Source organism: Neovison vison, chromosome 1 (assembly GCF_020171115.1).
Source record: "Neovison vison isolate M4711 chromosome 1, ASM_NN_V1, whole genome shotgun sequence".
Taxonomy (NCBI): Eukaryota; Metazoa; Chordata; class Mammalia; order Carnivora; family Mustelidae; genus Neogale; species Neogale vison.
The window spans coordinates 20399150-20421889 of NC_058091.1; the positions used below are offsets into that span (position 1 = coordinate 20399150).

General features: G+C 38.0%; 1 protein-coding gene across 3 annotated transcripts in view; it reads left to right on the forward strand.

The window, feature by feature from the left end:
• LAMA4 (laminin subunit alpha 4) overlaps positions 1–22740 on the forward strand; it is a 147237-nt gene that overhangs the window by 99462 nt on the left and 25035 nt on the right. For all 3 annotated transcript variants that reach the window (XM_044244267.1, XM_044244276.1, XM_044244285.1), the window contains exons 15-24: positions 140–236; positions 5904–6020; positions 7655–7834; positions 11036–11175; positions 13550–13726; positions 14542–14687; positions 15126–15288; positions 16153–16286; positions 17875–18046; positions 22336–22467. In XM_044244267.1, the coding sequence (XP_044100202.1) occupies positions 140–236; positions 5904–6020; positions 7655–7834; positions 11036–11175; positions 13550–13726; positions 14542–14687; positions 15126–15288; positions 16153–16286; positions 17875–18046; positions 22336–22467 (1458 nt within the window). The remainder of the gene's footprint in view (positions 1–139; positions 237–5903; positions 6021–7654; positions 7835–11035; positions 11176–13549; positions 13727–14541; positions 14688–15125; positions 15289–16152; positions 16287–17874; positions 18047–22335; positions 22468–22740) is intronic.

Consider the following 22740-nt stretch of genomic DNA (forward strand, 5'->3'; position numbering starts at 1 on the left):
CTTGATTTTGAGCTATGGAAATTAAGTTGTATGAATTTTGCTTGGTGTTTAGTAAATAAATGGTGTCGTTTATATCCTCAGTCCATGAAAAGTGGGTTTCTTCTGTCATTCTTACTCTTTCCACACAATTCCTTTGCAGGCTGTCAGCGGGATTGATACTCAAATCATTTACCATAAGGATGAGAGCGAGAACCTCCTCAATCAAGCCAGAGAACTGCAAGCCAAGACAGATCCGAGTAAGCATCTCCCCTTTCTTTTTTTTTTTTTTCCAATTTATTTATTTTCAGAAAAACAGTATTCATTATTTTTTCACCACACCCAGTGCTCCATGCAAGCTGTGCCCTCTATAATACCCACCACCTGGTACCCCAACCTCCCACCCCCCGGCCACTTCAAACCCCTCAGATTGTTTTTCAGAGTCCATAGTCTCTCGTGATTCACCTCCCCTTCCAATTTACCCCAACTCCCATCTCCTCTCTAACACCCCTTGTCCTCCATGCTATTTGTTATGCTCCACAAATAAGTGAAACCATATGATAATTGACTCTCTCTGCTTGACTTATTTCACTCAGCATAATCTCTTCCAGTCCCATCCATGTTGCTACAAAAGTTGTGTATTCATCCTTTCTGATGGAGGCATAATACTCCATAGTGTATATGGACCACATCTTCCTTATCCATTTGTCCGTTGAAGGGCATCTTGGTTCTTTCCACAGTTTGGCGACCGTGGCCATTGCTGCTATAAACATTGGGGTACAGATGGCCCTTCTTTTCACGACATCTGTATCCTTGGGGTAAATACCCAGGAGTGCAATTGCAGGGTCATAGGGAAGCTCTATTTTTAATTTCTTGAGGAATCTCCAATTGGGCAGAAGATATGAACAGACAATCAAGACATACAAATGGCTATCAGACACATGAAATAATGTTCATCATCATTAGCCCTCAGGGAGATTCAAATTAAAACCACATTGAGATATCACCTTACACCAGTTAGAATGGCCAAAATTAACAAAACAGGAAACAACATGTGTTGGAGAGGATGTGGAGAAAGGGGAACCCTCTTACACTGTTGGTGGGAATGCAAGTTGGTGCATCTCCCCTTTCTTACCTTCCTTCTGATTTACAGCTGCTTCTCTCCTTTCATACAGTACTTCTGCATAAGGATAGAGATTTTAAAAGTCTAGGATTAAACAACAAATGGTCTTTTAACTGAATAGTATATGAATAGTTCTGGTTGAGATCCAAGGTATAAAACAAGTGAAGATTGAATTTTTTTTAAGATATTATTTATCTATTTGAGAGACAGAGAGAGAGTGGGGGAGGCGGGAAAAGAAGGTAAGGGACCAGCAGACCCCACGCAGAGCACAAAGCTGACCCCAGAGCTTAATCTCAAGACCCCAAGATCATGACCAAGCAGAAACCAAGAGTTAGATGCTCAACCAGCTAAGCCACCCAAGTGGATATTATAAATAAAATTGGATATTATAAAATAAATTGTGATTAAAGAAAAAAAGAACTTCCATGTAGTAAAATGTGGTGTATATTCTTGTTAATCAAATAAACTAATTGTGGCACCCGGGTGGCTCAGTTGTTTAAACATCTGCCTTCGGCTCAGGTCATGATCCCAGGGTCCTGGGATCAAGTCCGTGTCAGGCTCCTTGCTTGGTGGGGAATCTCCTTTTCCTTCTACCCTTCCCACCTGCTTGTGATCTCTCTCTCACTCTCTCTCTTTCCCAAATAAATAAATAAAATCTTTAAAAAATTTGGTTAATTAATAGAAATTTACCATGTTTACCTATTTGAAAATAGGAAAATAGGAAAGGAAATAATGCCATAAAATACACTTAACACTAAAACTGTATTGTACATAATTTAGTCTTTCTTGAACAATTCAGAAGGCCCTTTAAAATTTTACATGAAGTAATGAGTCAGTACTGGGAGAATCAGGAGGAAAGGAAACCACAGAGCCATGTACTTATCAGCACTTTCCTGTAGTTTGTGTTCTGTAAGTTTACTGTATCTAGGACAAGCCAGTGACCATTGGAAAGAAGCATTTCCAAAGGTTAGTGTTTGCGTCTGTGACAGCAAACACATCCAAGCGCGAGAGGATAGGAAAAGTAAAAGCAAAATCACGTTAGTCAATTTTGAATCTTGTGAGCTACTCTTAAAAACAATTGCATTGGCTAAGAATTTCACTAAACGATATTCATCTCTGAGTTAATGAACTCATACCTAAAGAGGGTTGTGCATTGACTGATGAGGTTGGAAATCCATTATCTAGCTAACTTCTAGCTACCACCTAAAAACAAAAACCAAGTTTGAAACAGAAAATGTCATGTAATTTTATCAAAGCAATTAATCTTGATTCTAATCATGCATTTTCTTTTTTTTAACAAAGAACACTATATATAGGGGGGAAAAAGTATTTGTTTTTCCTATGCAGAATATTTAACTATCTGTGGTATAAAGCAACTATTATTTTATGTTTGCTGTGTAAACAAAGGCAATAAAAATATTCTCTTCTAATTCATTCATTATATAAGTCTAGTCTTGAACATACCCTTTTTTTTTAGTCTTGAACATACTCTTACAAAAGAATTAGAATATTGACAGCAACAATTTAGAATATTGAAAGTAAAATATATTTTATTGAATTATATTAACACACAGTGTTATAAAAGTTTCATGTGTACAGTATAATGATTCAACAGTTCTACACATTACTGTGTTCATCACAATAAACGTACTCTTAAAAGTAAAATATTTTTTAAGTAAATGTTGCCATATCAATGTATTTCTTTGTTTCTTGTGATGTGAAGACCAGAGTATGTGGATTTTCAGGACACAATGACTTCGATATTTTGTTCTCTTTGATAATTTACAATGCAGTCTTGTCCTCATAAAAACAATTTTTCTTTCCTGGTAATAATGTCACTTCAAAGTTCTATAACTTAAGTACAGATAAAATCTCTGCATTGGTCTCTGAATATTTTGCAAATTTGGTTTCCTCTTTCATGATCTTGTTTGGTTAAATTTCTTCACATATTTAATTTCAAAGGGACATCCTTGGGGAATTAAGACTGTGTGGGTCAGAACTTCCCTCCCTTTAGACAATAACGTTTGTGATATAAATTCAGATTTTCAGATTAAACTATATTTATCTACTGAGTTACATTACAATTTCAAATTACTATTAATTCATTTCCAAATGACATTCAATGATCAGTAATCTTTATAACCCAGATTTCCTTTCTTTATTATCTATATCAAATAGTTAGCAATCTATAATAAACTCAGGAAGCTGCTATTAAAAGGAATCTTTTATTGAATTCATTTCTAAAATGAAAACTGTTTATGTAAAACAATAAGTTTCAAATAGGAAAGAATTTTTATGAAACATTTTTTTCTTATAAACATCCAGCCCCAAATATAATTTTTTTTACCTATTTTTATCAGGGGCTCCAAATATAGAGTTAAATATATTCTTTCTCAGTATATCAGTCAGCATCTTTTGCAGCTACAAACCCCAAAAAGAAGAGCTGAAAAGATTATAAATTATTCAAAAAAGATTATAAAATATTCAAAAATTGGAACTAAAAGAGGGAGAAGGGGGTGCAATACAAGTACAAAGTCTGTTGAAGTCCCTCCTTGAATTCTGGGAAATTTTTAGCACTCACCAGAGGAATTAAGAAAGAAGTGTTTGTACTTTGTTTCCGTTGTACTTGGTGACAGAATCCACTCAGCACTGCTCATTTTATACCCGCCATACACAAGTGCGGAAAGACAACTGAACAAGAAAGCAAGCACACAAAGACTGTATAATGGAAATGAGTCTAGTTCGCCATGGGAGAGTATATATTTACAAGCCTTTTGGAGAGAAAGAGAAAAGTATAATAGGAAGGGAAGAAATGATTTGTCTGTTTGTCAAAAAGCATAAACTTCCTCATGCTTTGGGAATAAACGACGCACAAATCAAGAATCTTTGGGAAAGTTCATCCTTCTGTTCAGACAAGGTATTACATCATGATTTGTTTGGACTTGGCTCCAAAATAACCCGTTTTGGGACTATGTTACAAGTGCACTTTCAAGAATAGTTTTGTAAGAAAAAGACTATCAAACCTGATACAAGAACAAATAGAAAATCTGATAGACCTGTATATACATATATAAATTTAATCAGTAATTAAACTCTTCCCACAAAGAAATCTCAAGGCTCGGATGGTTTCCCCAGTAAATTCTTCCAGCCATCTAAACAAATGACACTACTTGTGTATAAATTCTTCCAGAAAATAAAAAAAGATGAAATATTGTCTAATGTATTCTATGAGGCCTACAAAACTGAGATACAAAACCTGATAAGGACATTGTAAAAAAACAAAAGGAAGATTATAGGCCAATTTCTCTCACAAATTGAGATGTGAAAAACCTAAACAAGACATTAGCAAATCAAATCTAACACACATAGAAATGGTAATACATGACCAAGTTAACTTTGTTCTGGGATTTCAGGGACAGTGTAACATTTCAAACGTCAATAGTAGTTTACCACGTTTAAAGAATATATCAGAAATTTCATATGGTTATCTCACCACATGCAGGAAAATCGTTTAACAAAACTCAGTGTCCATTCATGTTTTAAAAAACTCATAGCAACTTCTGTAATCTAAGAAAGAAAAATAAAATAAAATAAAAATAAGGAAGCATATTAATACTGAAATATTTGAAGTTTGCCCACTAAGACTGGAAACGACAAATATATCCCACATTACCAATTCAATGTGTAAAAGTCCAGTTTATTTCTATGTAGAAAATAATTAGAAATTTACTTTTTAACACCATTTGCAATAACATAAAATACCTAGAAATAAAGCTGATGAAAGATAAGATCTCTACACATAAAACTGAAAAGAAATTAAAGATGATCTAAATAAATGGAGATCAAAATGAGAATTTAGATCTAAAGAAGAGTAAGCAAAAACAATTAACTGGAAGACTCAAATTTGTAAAAATGACAATTCTGCCAAATTTATGTATAGACTAAATATAACACCAACCAAAGTACCAGAACTATATGTAAATGATGAGAAGATGGTCCTAGAATTTCCACAGAAATGGGTGTGGGAGGAGCTGAGCAGCCAGTGTAATCCTTGAAGAATAAAATCAAAGCTGAAAGATTTAAACACCAGATATCAAGACTTAACCACTCTACAGAAATAAAAACAGAGATATGAAAGCTATAAAAAATTATACTACTATATCATTTCTTTTTAATAAAGTCTAAGAATAAACACAACTAAAAAAAAAAAAGAATAGACACAACTAACAGATGGAGATAGAATTCAGAACAGTGGTCATCCTTGGGGAATTACAGAGGGCCCAGAAAATTGAATAGCAATAGTGTTCTACTTTCTTGATTTAGCACAGCATATATGCCGTGCTCAGTTTGCAAAAATTTGTTTATAATGTGTACTCTTTTCTAGATGTATGTTGTATATCCATTAAAATTTTATTTAAAAATTAAGAAAAAATAATTATTCTTATATAACAAGTCATCGCCATAAATAGAGATAGACCTTTCCTTTCAGCTCTTTATCAACTGTGCTGCTAGTTGTAAGTCACAGCAGTGCTATATTTTTCAAAGAAGTTAGCCATCATCCTTCCACCTTTTATGAGTCACTTTATGGCATTCTAAATCACTCCCAAGCAGTGCGGCTAGTCTTCTGTAGTCCTGTGCCTCTTAATTGGAATGCCACTTTCCAGAGCTGGTGTTCTATGTTCACACCATATTCAGAATATTACAGATGACCCCACAACACAGATCAGAATTGTCCTTGTTGAAATGGAGATTTTTTTTTATCCCCCTAGCATCTTGGCTCCTTTTTTTGGCTTCTTCTTCATAGGCAATGATGAGGCGGTAGCCGACACCAACAGGCGTGTGGACGGAGCCCTAGCAAGGAAGAGCGCTCTCAAAAACAGATTGAGTGACGCCATTAAGCGACTACAAGCCACAGAGAGAGGTAAGGGTCACAGACAAGAACATAGTAAGCCTCAACTGTTCCTTTGCTGGGATTCAAATAAACGCTTGAGGAAGGAATACATGATTCCTTACTTGTCAATACTTCTATAAATAAATATTGTTTTCTGATGACAAAAGGAACTATGTTCATCACACACACACACACACACACACACACGCACTGGAAAATAATTGTAAAACCTATAATCATACCTCCTAGGAGTGACCATTACATTTGAGAGCATTTTCCTCCAATCATGTGTGTGTGTGTGTGTGTGTGTGTGTGTGTGTGTACGTACTTGTGTGCGTCCACGTGTGCTGGTGCTTTAATGCAATCAGGCTGCTTATACTATTTTGTAACCCACTTCCTTGTGAACATTCCTTCTTCTCTAATAAATATGCCCTATTTGGGTCTGGATCTCTCTGGCCCCAAATGTGAGTAGCAGCCTCTGTTACTTGCCATGTCATTCTGATAGTACAAGTAGGGAGACCACCAAGCCAAATGGAGACACAAGAGCACTCATTTTGCCTAATCTGGTACTACAGTGGTATCTTAAAAAGATGGGCTGGGAACCAGACGGGCTGGAAGCCAGACTACTGGATGTGCGTTTTCTCCTACATGGAGCAAATCCAGCTACTGCCTCCTAGTTTGCCAAAGCCCCAGCCAGGACCATGTCATCCAACGAGAATCCCTTTCATCTGCACCATCAGAGCTGCCACATGCTGGAGCACTAGGCTGTAGTGTATACACTTCCTGTCATGTCGGAAAGTACCACAATTGCCTTTAGATGGTGGTGAACCCTGAGGCTTTTCAAGGTTAGGAACTTGCTCCAAAATGCACAGCTCCAAAATAGAAGCAGACCCAGGATTCAAAGCCGCATCCATCAGAGTTCAGATTATGTGAGGTTGAATTAAATCTTTCTCCACTCAAGAAAAAGAAAAGCTACAACCTCACCTGTGACTTTTATTACCAAAGTAATACATGATTATTACAGAAAGAGTAGAAAATACAGATAAGAAAAAGGACAAAAGAAGAAAAATCTTTTTAAATCTTATTATGGAAAAAACATTTTGTTGTAAACTGACTTTTTTATTTTAAATACATAACTTTTTAATAAAAATAGAATGTCACTATACATGCTATTTTGCAACTTGGTTTTATTATTTAAAAATAATTTTCCATACTGATTTAATAAGCAGCCTGATTCCATCCTGATTTACTTTTGCATTTTTACAGCAAAATGCGTCCCACATAGAAGAAAGTGATATTTACAATGATATCAGACATGAACATTTTATGACTTAAAATCTCCTATATGTTTTCGGTGGCTTTCTCACCAGGTCTCTAACCTGAAGAAATACTAATTACTTTTTTAAAAATTCACCTCTAGTTTGAAAATGTTTTAAGTGGGCTGCCTGGTTTTAATGAGACTCTAGAGTGTTTCAAGCTCACTGTGTAACGCTACCTTCACATTTCTCACTTGTGCCGTCATTAACATCTATTTAAAGATCTTTGTTCAGCTTAAAAACCCAAAACTTGAGGGCTGCCTTATCCCAATGAGTAAATGGACGTTGATGCTCCCAACAAATGTCCTGCTTCTCTGCAAAGTGAGTGTCCCTGTGCTCTGTGTGAAGGTGACGCCCAGGAGCGCCTGGGTCAATCGAAGCTGATCACGGAGGAGGCCAACAAGACCACAGTGGAAGTCCAGCGGGCAGCCGCCCCCATGGCTAACAACCTAACCAACTGGTCACAAAACCTTCAGAGCTTTGACTCTTCTGCTTACAACACAGCGGTGGACTCTGCGCGAGATGCAGGTATCACGGTTTGCATCCAGATGAATTGGCCATTCGGCTCAACACATCTTTCATTAAGATACGGTGGTTTTCATCCGGGTGTGAGATTAGAATATTGTAGAAATCCGCTTAGAAAAAAAAAAAATTTGCTCAGGTCATCTATGACACACACGTATATATATATACACACATATATATGTGTATGCATATAAAATATATATATTTCACAAAAATATACTAGAGAGATTGGTTAAGCATCATTTTCTTTCTATAGGAAATAATGGCAGCACTGATGTTTGTCAATGTTAAGTCTGTTCCTTGGGGAAGAAGGTCAATCACAAAATATTGGTTTACTTTGGGGAAAAATATTTACTAAACTGAATTGCTTTGTCCTTACCTAAGAAATGCAGGTTATTACCAACAGGTACTGACTATGTCCATTCAAAACTGAAGGTTCCAGGGCACCTGGGTGGCTCAGTCGTTATGTGTCTGTTTGGCTCAGGTCATGATCCCAGGGTCCTAGGATAGAGCCCCGCATCGGCCTCCCTGCTCGGCTGGAAGCCTGCTTCTCCCTCTCCCACTCCCCCTGCTTGTGTTCCCTGTCTCTCTCTCTCTGTCAAATAAATAAGTAAAATCTTTAACAAAACTGAAGGTTCCCATGAAGAACAGTTTGGGAGCACCTGGGAGGCATAATCAGTTAAGCTTCCGACTCGTGGTTTCTGCCCTCAGGTCATGATCCTGGGTCATGATCTTGAGCCCCACTCGTGCTCCCAGCTGAGTGCTCCCCACTCAGCATGGAATCTGCTTGAGATTCTCTCTCCTGCTCCCTCTTCCCCCCTGCTCCGGCGTGCTCTCTCTCTCTGTTGCTCTCAAATAAATAAATAAACCCTAAAAAAAAAAAAAAATTGGAGAAGAGTTTGTTGCCCAGCTTGAATGCAAATTTACAGCAATGATAATGAAATACTCTGTTATCTACCTAATTTATTTAGTTATGCACAGATATTTAAATTACATAGTACCATGTTTATTTGATCTCTTCTACCTCTTAATATCAATGACTGTCATGACTAGAACTTCCTGTTCTCCAGCATGGTTTTGCAGAACATATTACGTTCACTTCCATCCGAGTTAAGGAAGAACTTTATTAATCTACATTTGATCTGTCACTAGAAATTTTATCCCAGGTCACAAATATTCATTCCCGTAACAAGACGATAACCGTTATGCTCATCTCTTAAGTATATATTCATGACTTTTACCATGTAACCGCTCACCTAATTGCATTTAGAACTTAATCTCTAAAAGATTTGCCTACGTGACATCTAACATTTGCGTTTATAAAGACAGAGCCTCAGGAATGTTTACTAAATCTGTGTTAAATTTTTTTGTTCCTTTTTTGGTCCAATCCACAATTCCAGTAAGCGTCCAGAACTACCACTAATTGAAATTGTTTTAGGCCTCTGTGTTTTCCTCAGATAGCATTTTGTGGTTCAAATCAAAGTAAATGAAAGAGCATACCACAACATAAGAAACTTTATAAAGACTATAATAAAAGGTGGTTCCCTTTCTCAGAGAATTGAGAACAGGGAAACCCTGTTTTATATACATTTCCATAATCAAAATTTAATGTAACACATGAAATATACTTCATTACCTATAATTTTTAAACACTATTATACTATAAAATGGCTATTGTGGTCAGTTATCCAAACAACAAATATTTACCTCTATTTATTAACATGATAAAGTGATAATTGTTATTATTTTTCTTCATTCCATCCCTTAAGATAGAGAAACACCCCACTTCCTAAATACAGAAAAGAGTTTTATCCTTGGTCCTCACTGACATATTCTCCTGAATCTGAGTTTAGTTTGGGTCCGGTAAGAGGCTTCCTGTTTTCCAGCTGCTACTGCTTAGTGACCATGGCTCTGCCCTTCTCCGGGGGAATATGCAAAAAATATTCATTCTCTAGTCCCGGTTCGTAAACCTTCATGTGCTTTAGAATCACCTGGGCCTCACTCCCAGAGTTTCTAATTGAGCAGGTTTGGGTTGGAGCCACAGATTTTGCATTTCTGACAAGTTCCCTGATGATGCCAATACTGCTGGTCTGTGGACCACACATTGAGAACCACTGGTCCGGTTCATGAACCCTTATAGAAAGTTACGCCATTCTTCCTGTTTTGGACTTCTCTCATCTAACTGTGTAAATATGATTTATTCTCTCTTTATTTAAGATTTTATTTATTTATTTTAGAAAGAGAGCATGTGAGCAGGAGGAGGAGCAGAAGGAGAGGGACAGGGGTGCCTGGGTGGCTCAGTGGGTTAAGCCTCTGCCTTCAGCTCAGGTCATGATCTCAGGGTCTTGGGATCGAGCCCCGCATCGGGCTCTCTGCTCAGCAGGGAGCCTGCTTCCTCCTCTCTCTGCCTGCTTGTGATCTCTGTCTGTCAAACAAATAAATAAAATCTTTTAAAAAAAGAAGAAGAAGAAGGAGAGGGACAAGCAGACTCCCCACTGAGCGCAGAGCGGGCATGAGGCTCCATCTCAGGTCTCTGAGATCATGACCTGAGCCAAAATCAAGGGTCAGACGCTTAACCAACGGAGCCACCCAGGCACCCCTATTTCTCTTTTCTATGTGTACCTCATACCTTTAAAAAAAAAAAAAAACATAACCTACAAAGTCAGTATGATGTGTTTGTATCATCACCCTTATTGGGCCCATAGACCATGGCGCCCACCCTCTCCTTGGCACCAACTGCCACTCTTCTGGGCACTCGGTTGTTTTCTCCATGTAGCTCCGCCTCTGCATGGACCATTGCAGCAGCAGTGGGAATAGGCAACCTGGGAAAAAACCTTCCCACCTCCTTTTGCCCAGCCTTCCTTTAGACTTGTTCTATCAGTTCCATTAGAAATGCAAGTAGACCCTATGCTACATGGGGACAAAAACATCTGTACATTTTTCGTGGGCCCGGCCCTTCAGAAATGTACATTGTAAGCCAGCTCACTCTACATACATGTGGACCAATAGACATTATAAATGCCACAAAATAGGAATTGCTTATACAGCGGGCTTAACTCTTCCTTTGGCAGGATTACAAATAGTTATAGATCTCACAGAAGTAGCCTGTGTTTGTTGTCTCTTCACTTGATTCCTTAAATACAGCTAATATTAGTTAATATCATGGAGATATTTACTCAAGTGATTAATTTTTGTTAACTGCAGTACGAAATCTGACAGAGGTTGTCCCTCAGCTCCTGGATCAGCTCCGCACTGTGGAACAGAAGCGGCCTGCGAGCAACGTCTCTGCCAGCATCCGGAGGATCCGGGAGCTTATAGCTCAGACCAGAAGTGTCGCCAGCAAGGTAAGCGTGAAAGAAGACTTCTCAGTGCTCACTGATCAGGAAACTGAATCACAGCCCTTAAGGCAGCTGCCAGAGCCCGGAATCTTTCTACTTCAGTAGTTCTTTTTTTTTTTTTTTTAATTCATTTGAGAGAGAGAGAGAGCACACGCATGCAAGTGCACAAGCAGGGGGGAGGGGCAGAGACAAAGAGAAGCAGACTCCCCGCTGAGTAGGGATTTCCCCCCCCACCCCCACACTTACCCCCACCCCCACTCCCACCCCTTACAGGACTCCATCCCACGACTCTGGGATCGACTCTGGGATCCTGACCTGAGCCAAAAGTAGAGGCTTAACCCACTGAGCCACCCAGGTGCCCCCTCTACTTCATTAGTTCTAAGGCACCATCTAGATCTGCTCATTAGAATTACATGAAGAGCTTTGAAAACTAAACCTGTTCCCGGTCCCAACCTCAAAGCCATGATCAGGTTCTCTAGAGGATGGGCTCAGTTCCTGTATTTTTTTAAAAGCTTCCTCATGATTCTTATGGATAGCCAAGATTAAGAGTCATAGGGTTAACCTAATCAATAAAGCTTGTAGAGGAAAAGAAATTGAGTAAAGCTAACACCAACCGAAGACGTGATTTATACTTGTCAATATTATTAATTATTGGAACATGTGTTTTAGTGCAATTACTATGTTGAATAATCCTGCCCATCTACCTCTTTAGGGAATTCTCTGGTATAACATTGATAGAGGGAGCCTTCACTGACCCCTCCACAGGGGTCACTGTGGAATCACAGATCACCTAAACTGAACAATCTTTACACAGAGGCCACACAGCAACACCAAAATTCAATTAACGTTTTCAGTTGGCAAATAGGGCTCATCCTTGGCCCTCTTTTTCATTTATTTTTTATTGATGCATAGATCAGCATTATATGGTTTTGTCTTCTCAATTGCAAATTATCCTGAACAGACCATGAGCCCTAAGAACTGACCAAAAGAAGAGTTGGAAATCAACTATTTTGTAATGGAGGAGATCGTTTTTGGTAAATATATTCAGCATTTAAATGATTTGTGATAATTGGTCTCACATCCCAAATTACCTTTGTTAGATACTTTGGGAAGCATTTCAAGAAAAGCTTAGCGTGAAGAAACGTTTTTTCCAAAGCTAGGTTTCTGGGAGTGCTTTCTGGTAATTTGATTCAAATGGAGAAAAGTTTGGGGAACTTAACCACCTAAAACTGTTTTCTAGAGAGAGTCTTGGCAATGCCTTTGGGAGCCCCTTGGGCTCCCCAAAGTGAGGTACTTTCTGTGCAGATATATTTCCTTCTCAGACTCAATTTTTATGAAAAAAGACTTTAATCCCATGAATTGTTTATTAAGATGATTAATTTTTACTCAACTAGCAATGTAAGACAGCTATATTCTAGGCACTGGGAATATAGTCTTGAGCTTACTGACCATCAATATTAACCAAATTAATATTATATAATGGATATCAATACATCTAATTATTCAGAAATATTTGCATGTGTGACATGGATATAGAAGTCCATCCCCTTCTGAATACTCAGAAAATCACTCTGAACCAGACCAGAGAATCAGCTTATCATATTGGGCCTCTCAGACATGCATCTACTGAATTGTGCTTTGTTTTGAGGTTTTTCTAAGAATTATTATAAGAAACATCTTAATGAACTCATTACAGTTATAATAATGATAGAGCCAGGAACTGGAAAGTACTTTATAGTTATTATCTCATTTCACTCAGCAAGATTTTCGTCCACCCTTAACATTTGAAGCAACTGCAGGTTAAGTGACTTGCTCACAGTTACAGAGCTAGTAAGAAGCAGAGCCAGGTTTCAAGACCCTGTTGAAGACTCCAAAGCTGGGTCTAGACCCCTCCCAACAGTCCTGGTGTGCTCAAGGATGTTACTCACAGCCTTATTTCTTGTTCCTCTTTTTAAAACCCTGGGGAGAAAGTTCTAGCCGTATTAGTTCCCCAGATGTGTTATACTTCTCCTGATCAATTAGTCATTGTTAATTTTATGGGCCTCATGAACTGTGTAACTGACCAGGAATCCCATCAAGCTATTTAGTTCACCCCAACCAAGTTTGTAATTCATTGTGGGATTCGTAGTTATCCTCCTCGTAGATCCGCTTTGTCACCGTTTTTTGGCTTCCTTTCACCTTATTTTAAATGTAAATGACTATATTATGATCGGCCTTAACCCCTTTCTCCCACAAGGTGAGGACATCAGGAAAGAAGGACAAGGAAGGGAGTAGGACTCAGAGAGTCCATAAGGATGGAGGGAATCCCTTTGGACACCATGAGAGAGAGCTGTACCCATTTCTGCAGGGTGCTTTTAACAGAAACATTCTCTAACTCCAGATCCAAGTCTCCATGATGTTTGATGGCCAGTCGGCAGTGGAGGTGCACCCCAAAACCAGTATGGATGACTTAAAGACCTTCACATCCCTGAGCCTGTACATGAAACCTCCCCCCGTGAAGCAGCCAGAGCTGGCTGGAGCTACGGACCGGTTCATCCTGTACCTCGGAAGCAAAACCGTAAGCTTGTGACATGGGTTTTTTTTTTTTTCCTAGTAAATTTATTTTTATTTAATTTTTTTCCTTTTTTTAAATTTAAATTCGATTAGCCAACAGAGAGTACATCATTAGTTTCAGGTGTAGAGTTCAATAATTGATCAGTTGCGTATAACACCCAGGAAAACACGACATTTGAAAAGAGAGAATAATAGTCAAAGGAAAGACAGGGGCTTTCCTCTTCCCTTAAAACAAAACCACCTATGCAAACAAACAACATTCCCATTCTAGTTACCCAAACAACATTCCCGTTCTGGTACAGACCACTTTAATCCCGAGACTCGAGTGGTCATAAAGGTAAGTGATTCCTTCTCTACGTGGGATATTTCTGGGGCTGCTTCATGATCAGTCTCAAACGGCTCATTGAATGTAGCATTTCAAGGACTTCCAGAACCCAGAGGCCTACTAACAGTTGTTGCTCACCCTGTTTGGACAGGCACAGCAGTCTGTCTTGGCGGGCTGCGTTATGTCCGTGGGTTAACCAGACGGGATCAGGCCACTCCTGGAAGCCGTCAGATGTCCACAAGCCTGCCGTTGCCTGCCTCCCTGTCCAGGATGCACTTGGACAAACACAGGGGAGCAACACACCAATGTAGCCACAGGGAGGCTGGAAAGAAAAAGGCATTGCCCAATCCAACAGGAACTTTGTAATAATTCAGGCAAGATGTGCCTTGTAGACAGCCAAGCGCTTGGATTGATGATTGTGTCTTAAAGAAAGGAAAACAAAATATGATGTTCATTCATGTGGATTTTCTTTAAGTGGCTTCTTGACATTTCAGGCCAAAAAAGAATACATGGGTCTTGCAATCAAAAATGATAACCTGGTGTACATTTATAATCTGGGAGCTAAGGATGTAGAGATTCCCCTGAACTCCAAGCCCGTCAGCTCCTGGCCTGCTTACTTCAGCATTGTCAAGATTGAAAGGTAAAGTGAATTCACAATACAGGGCTTCCATGCACATTTCATAAAAAAAAATCTGTGGGAATGCATGCGTGCATGTGCGCACGTGCGCACACACACACACACACACACACACATACACAGTTTTCCTGTGGATGTTTAAATAGCATTTTCTTCCCTTTATTGTTGCTCCTTTTTTCCCCCAGTATGCCTATGTTGCTTCCCAAATACCTAAGTCAGGAAAAAAACAGATTAGAAAAAAATACTCATCATTTCTAAATAGCAAACAGATTATTAGATCTTTTTATCTGCCCAATCCATGCCTTCATTCCAAGATGGAATATCTTTTTTTTTTCTTTCTGCTGATGGTTGACATCCTGTAAAAGCTTTCACATGACGACCTTTAAAAAAACATATTTTCTACAAATTATCTGGCTAATAAGGACTGAAAATTCTTAACAGGGTAGGAAAACACGGAAAGGTGTTTTTGACGGTCCCAAGTCTGAGTAGCACTGCAGAGGAAAAGTTTATTAAAAAGGGAGAATTTACGGGAGATGACGCCTTGTTGGATCTGGACCCTGCGGACACTGTGTTTTATGTTGGTGGCGTGCCTTCAAACTTCAAGGTAAGCTATCCAGCCAGATTTGGACTTACTGAAAATCTACACTGACTGATTTTTAAAAATCCATAAGTCCTACAATGATTTGGGGGTGTATCAAAATCTTGGTATTTCAAGAAAGAAGTTAGCTCCATGGTGTTAAAATACTGATCTATAAATCTGGCATATAAATCTGGTCTTTGCCACCCATAGTTTCATGGTGTCAGATGCTTTCAAGCTCTAGCTACCACTTGTATATCAATTTATTTCATTCCGACGCATGCATACATAATTGATATTACCCCCACCCACTACTGCAGGAGTGCGTGGACCTTATGGGTTTGCTAGGTTCACAATGACAATTTCAAAAACTCAGTTATTTCAACTAATATAGACATGAAATAAAATACTCGGGATGAAGAAAAGGGTGAATCTAAGGGGGGAGTATGAGACCTGGTGAAAGGCAAATAAATGAAAGGCCCAGATAAGGAGATAGGGAGTTGATGTAGGATTTCAATCCCAAGGCTATTACTTACTAGTTATAGACATATTATTGAACCTCTCCGAGAATTACTTTCCTTCTGTTGATATGAAAACAGGAATATCTACCTCAAAGAGCTGCTGAAAGAATTAGTTTTACTCCTGAATTCGATATTTGGTGTGTGACTGATAAATAGTATGTGTATTCAACAAATCCCATCCTCTCTGCTAGATAGGCACAGCTGAAAAATCATTGTTTATCTAAATTATCCGGCCCAGAGGAGACATAGGTCTAGAAAGATATTTGTCTATATGGGCAGTTCCCCCTGACCTGTTGTCTATTTCATTGTCTGTTCTGTATCACCTGGGTGAAGCACAATCCTGGGGTAATTGACTTTGTCTGTTACATAGCTCCCCGCAAGCTTAAACTTGCCTGGCTTCGTGGGCTGCCTGGAATTGGCCACTTTGAATAATGATGTGATCAGCTTGTACAACTTCAAGCACATCTATAACATGGATCCCTCCAAGTCAGTACCCTGTGCCAGGTAAGAAAGTATTAAGAAAACTAAAGACTTTGATAGCCACGTGAAAGCAGCAGATGAGACGACCATGGATCAATATTCAGGTTCTCTTTTTTTTCTTTGGGGAACCCAGTCTTGGAACTGCATAAGAGTCATGTCTGCAAAAATCATTTCAGTTTTCTGCCACAGACGAGCATATACAAGTAGGAAGTATTAAACATCTTGTTTGCAGCTTTTTTTTTTTTTAAGATTTTATTTATTTATTTGACAGGGAGAGACAAAGTGAGAGAGGGAACACAAAAGGGGGAGTGAGAGAAGGAGAAGCAGGCTTCCCAGTGAGCAGGAAGCCCGATGTGGGGCTCGATCCCAGCGCCCTGGGACCATGACCCGAGCCAAAGGCAGACACTTAACGACTGAACCACATAAGTGCCCTTGTTTGCTGCTTTAATTTAGGATTCCAGAGACTTGGGTTTCACCAGAAACTTCCGTTGTCTTAGCACAAAGGGTAGAAAAGAAATCCATTCAAAATCACTCATCAGAATATGGAAGATGATACACACACACACACACACACACTGGAATACAATGAAGTCTTGCCATTTGCAATGACGTGAACGGAGCTGGAGAGTATAATGCTAAGCAAAATTAGTCAAAGGAAGACAAATACCATATGTTTCACTCACGTGTGGAATTTAAGAAATAAAACAGATGAACACGTGCAAGGGGGGTGGGAAGAGGGAGGCCAACCAGAAAACGGACTCTTACCTATGGAAAACAAACAAAATTGCTGGAGGGGAGGTGGATGGAGGGATGGCCTAGATGGGTGATGGGCATTAGGAGGGCACTTGCTGTGATGAGCGCCGAGTGTTGTATGTAAGTGATGAATCACTCAATTCTAAATCTGAAAGTAAAAAAAAAAAAATTTTTTTAATAAAAAATAAACCATTCATTTAACCTACCTATAAATACTTCTCTGTCTCCCATGTAGACATCAGGACTTCACTTGCTTTTTTTTCAAGTTTTTATTTAAATTCCAATTAGTTAATATACAATGTAATATTAGTTTCAGGTGTAGAATTTAGTGCTTCATCACTTACATACAACACCCAGTGCTCATCACAATGCCGTCCTTAAAGCCCGTCATCCATCCAGCCCATCTCTCCCCGCAGCTCCCCTCCAGCACTCTCAGTTTGCTCTCTCTAGTTAAGAGTCTGTTTTGTGGGGGCGCCTGGGTGGCTCAGTGGGTTAAGGCCTCTGCCTTCGGCTCAGGTCATGGTCCTGGCATCCTGGGATCGAACCCCGCATCAGACTCTCTGCTCAGCAGGGAGCCTGCTTCCTCCTCTCTCTCTGCCTGCCTCTCTGCCTACTTGTAGTCGCTGTCTGTCAAATAAAATAGATAAAATCTTTAAAAAAAAAAAAAGAGTCTGTTTTGTGGTTTGACTCTCTTTCTGCCTCACCCCCCCCACTATGTTCAGCTGTTCTGTTTCTTAAGTTCCACATATTTAATGCTGTGAGTTCCATGGAAGATGTCATGACAATGGGTTGTAAGTTCCTCACGTGGAAAGCATAATGCAAACTGTCATGCTCATATATCCTTGCGTTTTTATTCCAGAGACAAACTGGCCTTCACTCAGAGCCGAGCTGCCAGCTATTTCTTCGATGGCTCTAGTTATGCTGTGGTAAGGGATATCACAAGGAGAGGGAAATTCGGTCAGGTGACTCGCTTTGACATAGAAGTTCGAACACCAGCTGACAATGGCCTCGTGCTCCTGATGGTCAATGGAGTGAGTAAATATAAAAGTCCTTTATCCTCTCTGTTATTCCCTTTACTTTCCACTGTGCATATTCCTAGGAACCTTCCCAGGTTGAGTGTGTCGTGCCACCAAATCGAAATTTTAGTTTAGAAAGAAAAATTGGATATGTTTTTCTTTAGGGAAGTTGCGCCAGCAATAAGTAATTTCTGCAACTTTGAAATGCATTTTTGGATGTATATTAAATATAACCCCCTTAAATAAGCTGGAGAATTTTGCAGAAAATCAGCACCAAGATCTAGGTGGGTAGTGTGTCTGCAGAAATGCAACACTGATTTTTTTACATCTTATGCCTTTATCAGTTAAAAAAAAAATGCATGCTTACCATAAATATACGCATTTCTTAATAATATATGTAAAAACATATATATAAACACACTTATAATGTATACTTTATAATATAATTATAAAGTACTTTATTAATGATTATTAATAGTAATAATCCATATTTTATTATAGAGATAATATTCAAAACTAGATATAAAAGATAATTTGTATAAAGATAAAATATTGAATGAAAATAAATACAACTTTAAAATAAAGATGAAATGAAATAAAATTGTTTCCTATTTGTTAATGGTACAAATATTAATAGCGGTGTTAGTTAAGAACAATGTAATTAAATATGCATATGCATAAATATGCATCTCATTAACTTTTTGAGATACAGTGACTCAAAAGTCTTATCCTAAGCCCAGTTGCTTTCAATACTAAGTTTTACTGGCTGTCAAAACTAAACAAAGTACCTCAAAAGTAAAAGTGTCAGATGTGTATCATTGGCTATGCTTACTAAATTATGATACCATTTTTCAGTCTCCTCCACTAATTGGCAAAAGTGGTCTTTGAATTTGGCTGGTACATTTCCATCTTTTATGATGTCAGTTCTTGCTAGCTAATCATATATTGCATCATTTTGTAAACTTTAACAAAAGAACTCAAGACCATTGAAATCTTTGACAGAGTTTTAAACTGGTTAGAAATTTTTTTCTAAAATTATTTTTAATAGTGCAGATATGAGAGTTTTTACAGGTAGTACACATTGTTTTCATCAACAAATATATTTAACATTAGAAAATTTTACAAATATATTTTTTAAAAACCATCTCTCCAGAGTATAGCTTTCTTCAAAAAAGTTACTTTCTCTTTAGAAATCTGTTACACTTCTATAACCAATAGTGAAGCAGCAGAAAGAAAAATAAGGAAAAAAATCTCATTTACAATTGCACCAAAAATAAAAAATATCTAGAAATAAATTTAACCAGAGGCAAAAGATCTATACTCTGAAAATTATAAAACACTGATGAAAGAAATTGAAGACAAAACAAAGAAATAGGAAGATATTCCATGCTCATGGATTAAAAGAACAAATATTATTAAAATGTCTATACTACTCAAAGGAGTCTACAGATTTAATGTAATTGTTATCAAAATATGCCAACATCATTTTTCACAAAACTAGAAAAAACAATCCTAAAATTTGTACGGAACTAGAAGAGACCCAAATAGCCAAAACAATCTTGAAAAAGTAGAAAAAAACTTTTGAGGTCTCAAAATTCCAGCACAATAGTATTACAAAGCTGTAGTAATCAAAAGTGTATGGTGCTGGCACAAAAATAGACACATAGATCAATGGAACAGAATAGAAAATCCAGAAATAAATTCACAACTATATGGTCAATTAATCTTCAACAAAGGGGAAATGAATATACAATAAGGAAAAAACAGTCTCTTCAACAAATGGTGGTGGGAAAACTGGACAGCTACAGGCAAAAGAATGAAACTGGACCACATTCATACACCAAACACAAAAATAAACTCAAAATGGTTTTAAAGACCTAAATATGATATCTGAAACCATAAAAATGCTAGAAGAGAGCACCGGCAGTAATATCTCTGACATTGGCCACAGCAACATTTTTCTAGATGTGTCTCCTAAGACAAGGGACAAAAACAAAAATAAACTATTAGAACTACACCAAAATAAAAAGCTTCCACACAATGACGGAAGCAAGCAATAAAACTAAAAGGCAGCCCACAGAATGGCTGAAAAGAGTTGCAAATGAAATATCTGATAAAGGGTTAGTATCCAAATACATAAAGAACTGGTACAACTCAACATCCCAAAAAACAAATAATCCAATTTAAAAATGGGCAGAAGACATGAAACGACATTTCTCCCAAGAAGACATCCAGATGACCAACAGACACATGACAAGATACTCAATCTCATTCATCATCAGGTAAATGTAGATCAAAACTACAATGAGAAGAAAGAAAAACTGCAATGAGGCATCACCTCACACTTGCTAAAATGGCTAAAGTCGAAAACAAAAAACAGGTGTCGGCAAAGAAGTGGAAAAAAAAGGGACCCTCTTGCTATGTTGGTGGAGTGCAAACTAGTGCAGCCACTGTGGAAAACAGTATAGAGTTTCCTTTAAAAATGAAAAATAAAACTACCCTATGATCCAGTTATCACTACTGGATATTTACACAAAAAATATCTAATTACACAAAAAACACTAATTCAAAGGGATACATGCATCCCTATGTTTATAACAGCATTTTCTACAGTAGCCAAATTATGGAAGCAGCCCATGTATCCATTGATAGAAGATGTGGTTTATATATACAATGGAATATTATTCAACCTTAAAAAAGAATGAAATCTTGCCATTGGCAGTGACATGGATGGAGCTAGAAAATACATATGGGGCACCTGGGTGGCTCAGTGGGTTAAAGCCTCTGCCTCGGCTCAGGTCATGATCCCAGGGTCCTGGGATCGAGCCCCGTATCGGGCTCTCTGCTCAGCAGGGAGCCTGCTTCCTCCTCTCTCTGCCTGCCTCTCTGCCTACTTGTGATCTCTGTCTGTCAAATAAATAAATAAAATCTTTAAAAAAAAAATCAAGTTGAAATATTTTTTTTCTTTCCACTAATGGATTATTTTCCATATCTCTGGAGTTATACAGACTCCGCTTGAGAGATCACTTTCTGATCAATAGAAACTATGATAACGCCTCATTTTTTAAATCCATTCAGTTCTTCTATTGCAAACTATCTTCCAAAACAAGCAAGTCGAACCAGTAAATTACTTGAGTGCTACAAAATTACTTTGGTTCTCAAACACCATATGGCCCAAGTGCATAATCATTTCATGTTTATTTACATAAATCCAGTGTTTCCAAATAATTACAGAAATGTCCTTTTCCTTATCTCCGTGCTTGCTAATAATTTTTTCAGATTCTTCTCATCAAACCTTGGAATTATTTTTCAGTATTGCCAATTTTCCTCTTAAAGTGAAATGCACTCATGCCTGTAAGCCCGTTACAATTTTCAAATGTTCTCAAGATTTTTAAAAGGTCAACAAGGTAAACTTAAAATTTTATTAATTCATCAAGTAAATAAGAAACAGAAGATGGCTGCTTTAAATTGAGTATAAATATTAACATTTTGATATATTAACCTGAGACCTAACTGCTGATATGGAGTTGCAATTTTTTTTCAATTTATTTATTTTCAGAAAAACAGTATTCATTATTTTTTCACCACACCCAGTGCTCCATGCAAGCCGTGCCCTCTATAATACCCACCACCTGGTACCCCAACCTCCCACCCCCCCGCCACTTCAAACCCCTCAGATTGTTTTTCAGAGTCCATAGTCTCTCATGGTTCACCTCCCCTTCCAATTTACCCAAATTCCCTTCTCCTCTCTCACACCCCTTGTCCTCCATGATATTTGTTATGCTCCACAAATAAGTGAAACCATATGATAATTGACTCTCTCTGCTTGACTTATTTCACTCAGCATAATCTCTTCCAGTCCCGTCCATGTTGCTACAAAAGTTGGGTATTCTTCCTTTCTGATGGAGGCATAATACTCCATAGTGTATATGGACCACATCTTCCTTATCCATTAGTCCGTTGAAGGGCATCTTGGTTCTTTCCATAGTTTGGCGACCGTGGCCATTGCTGCTATAAACATTGGGGTACAGATGGCCCTTCTTTTCACGGCATCTGTATCTTTGGGGTAAATACCCAGGAGTGCAATTGCAGGGTCATAGGGAAGCTCTATTTTTAATTTCTTGAGGAATCTCCACACTGTTCATGGAGTTGCAATTTTAATTTTATAATAAGAATTTCACGAGACTTCTGTAGTCTTCAGTTTCAATAATAAAAACTACAGTGTAAGCTCTCAAATTCAGATAAATCTACACTTTCCTAATAGCAGATGTTTACATCTTATAACTTCTTCTTTCTGTCCACAGAGTATGTTTTTCAGCTTGGAAATGCGCAGTGGTTACCTACATGTGTTCTATGACTTTGGATTTAGCAATGGCCCTGTGCATCTTGAGGACACATCGAAGAAAGCTCAGATTAACGATGCTAAATACCATGAGGTATATATAAATCATTGCGATTTGTGTGGTGTGTTTTGTTTTGTTTCACTTGTACTTAGAACTATAGATCGAATCAGATGGTCAAATGACATAGGTGGGAAAATAATTAAACTGAGCACCTTTACTTCTAAAAACCAACAGCAGGACCCATTGACTCAACTCCAGAATGACATTTGCTTTAAAAAAATGAATGTTTTGTCATATTGATGTTTTCTAATAAAAGAGTCACTGAAAGATTCCTTTTAATTGCTTGATTACAATGGCACTCCATAG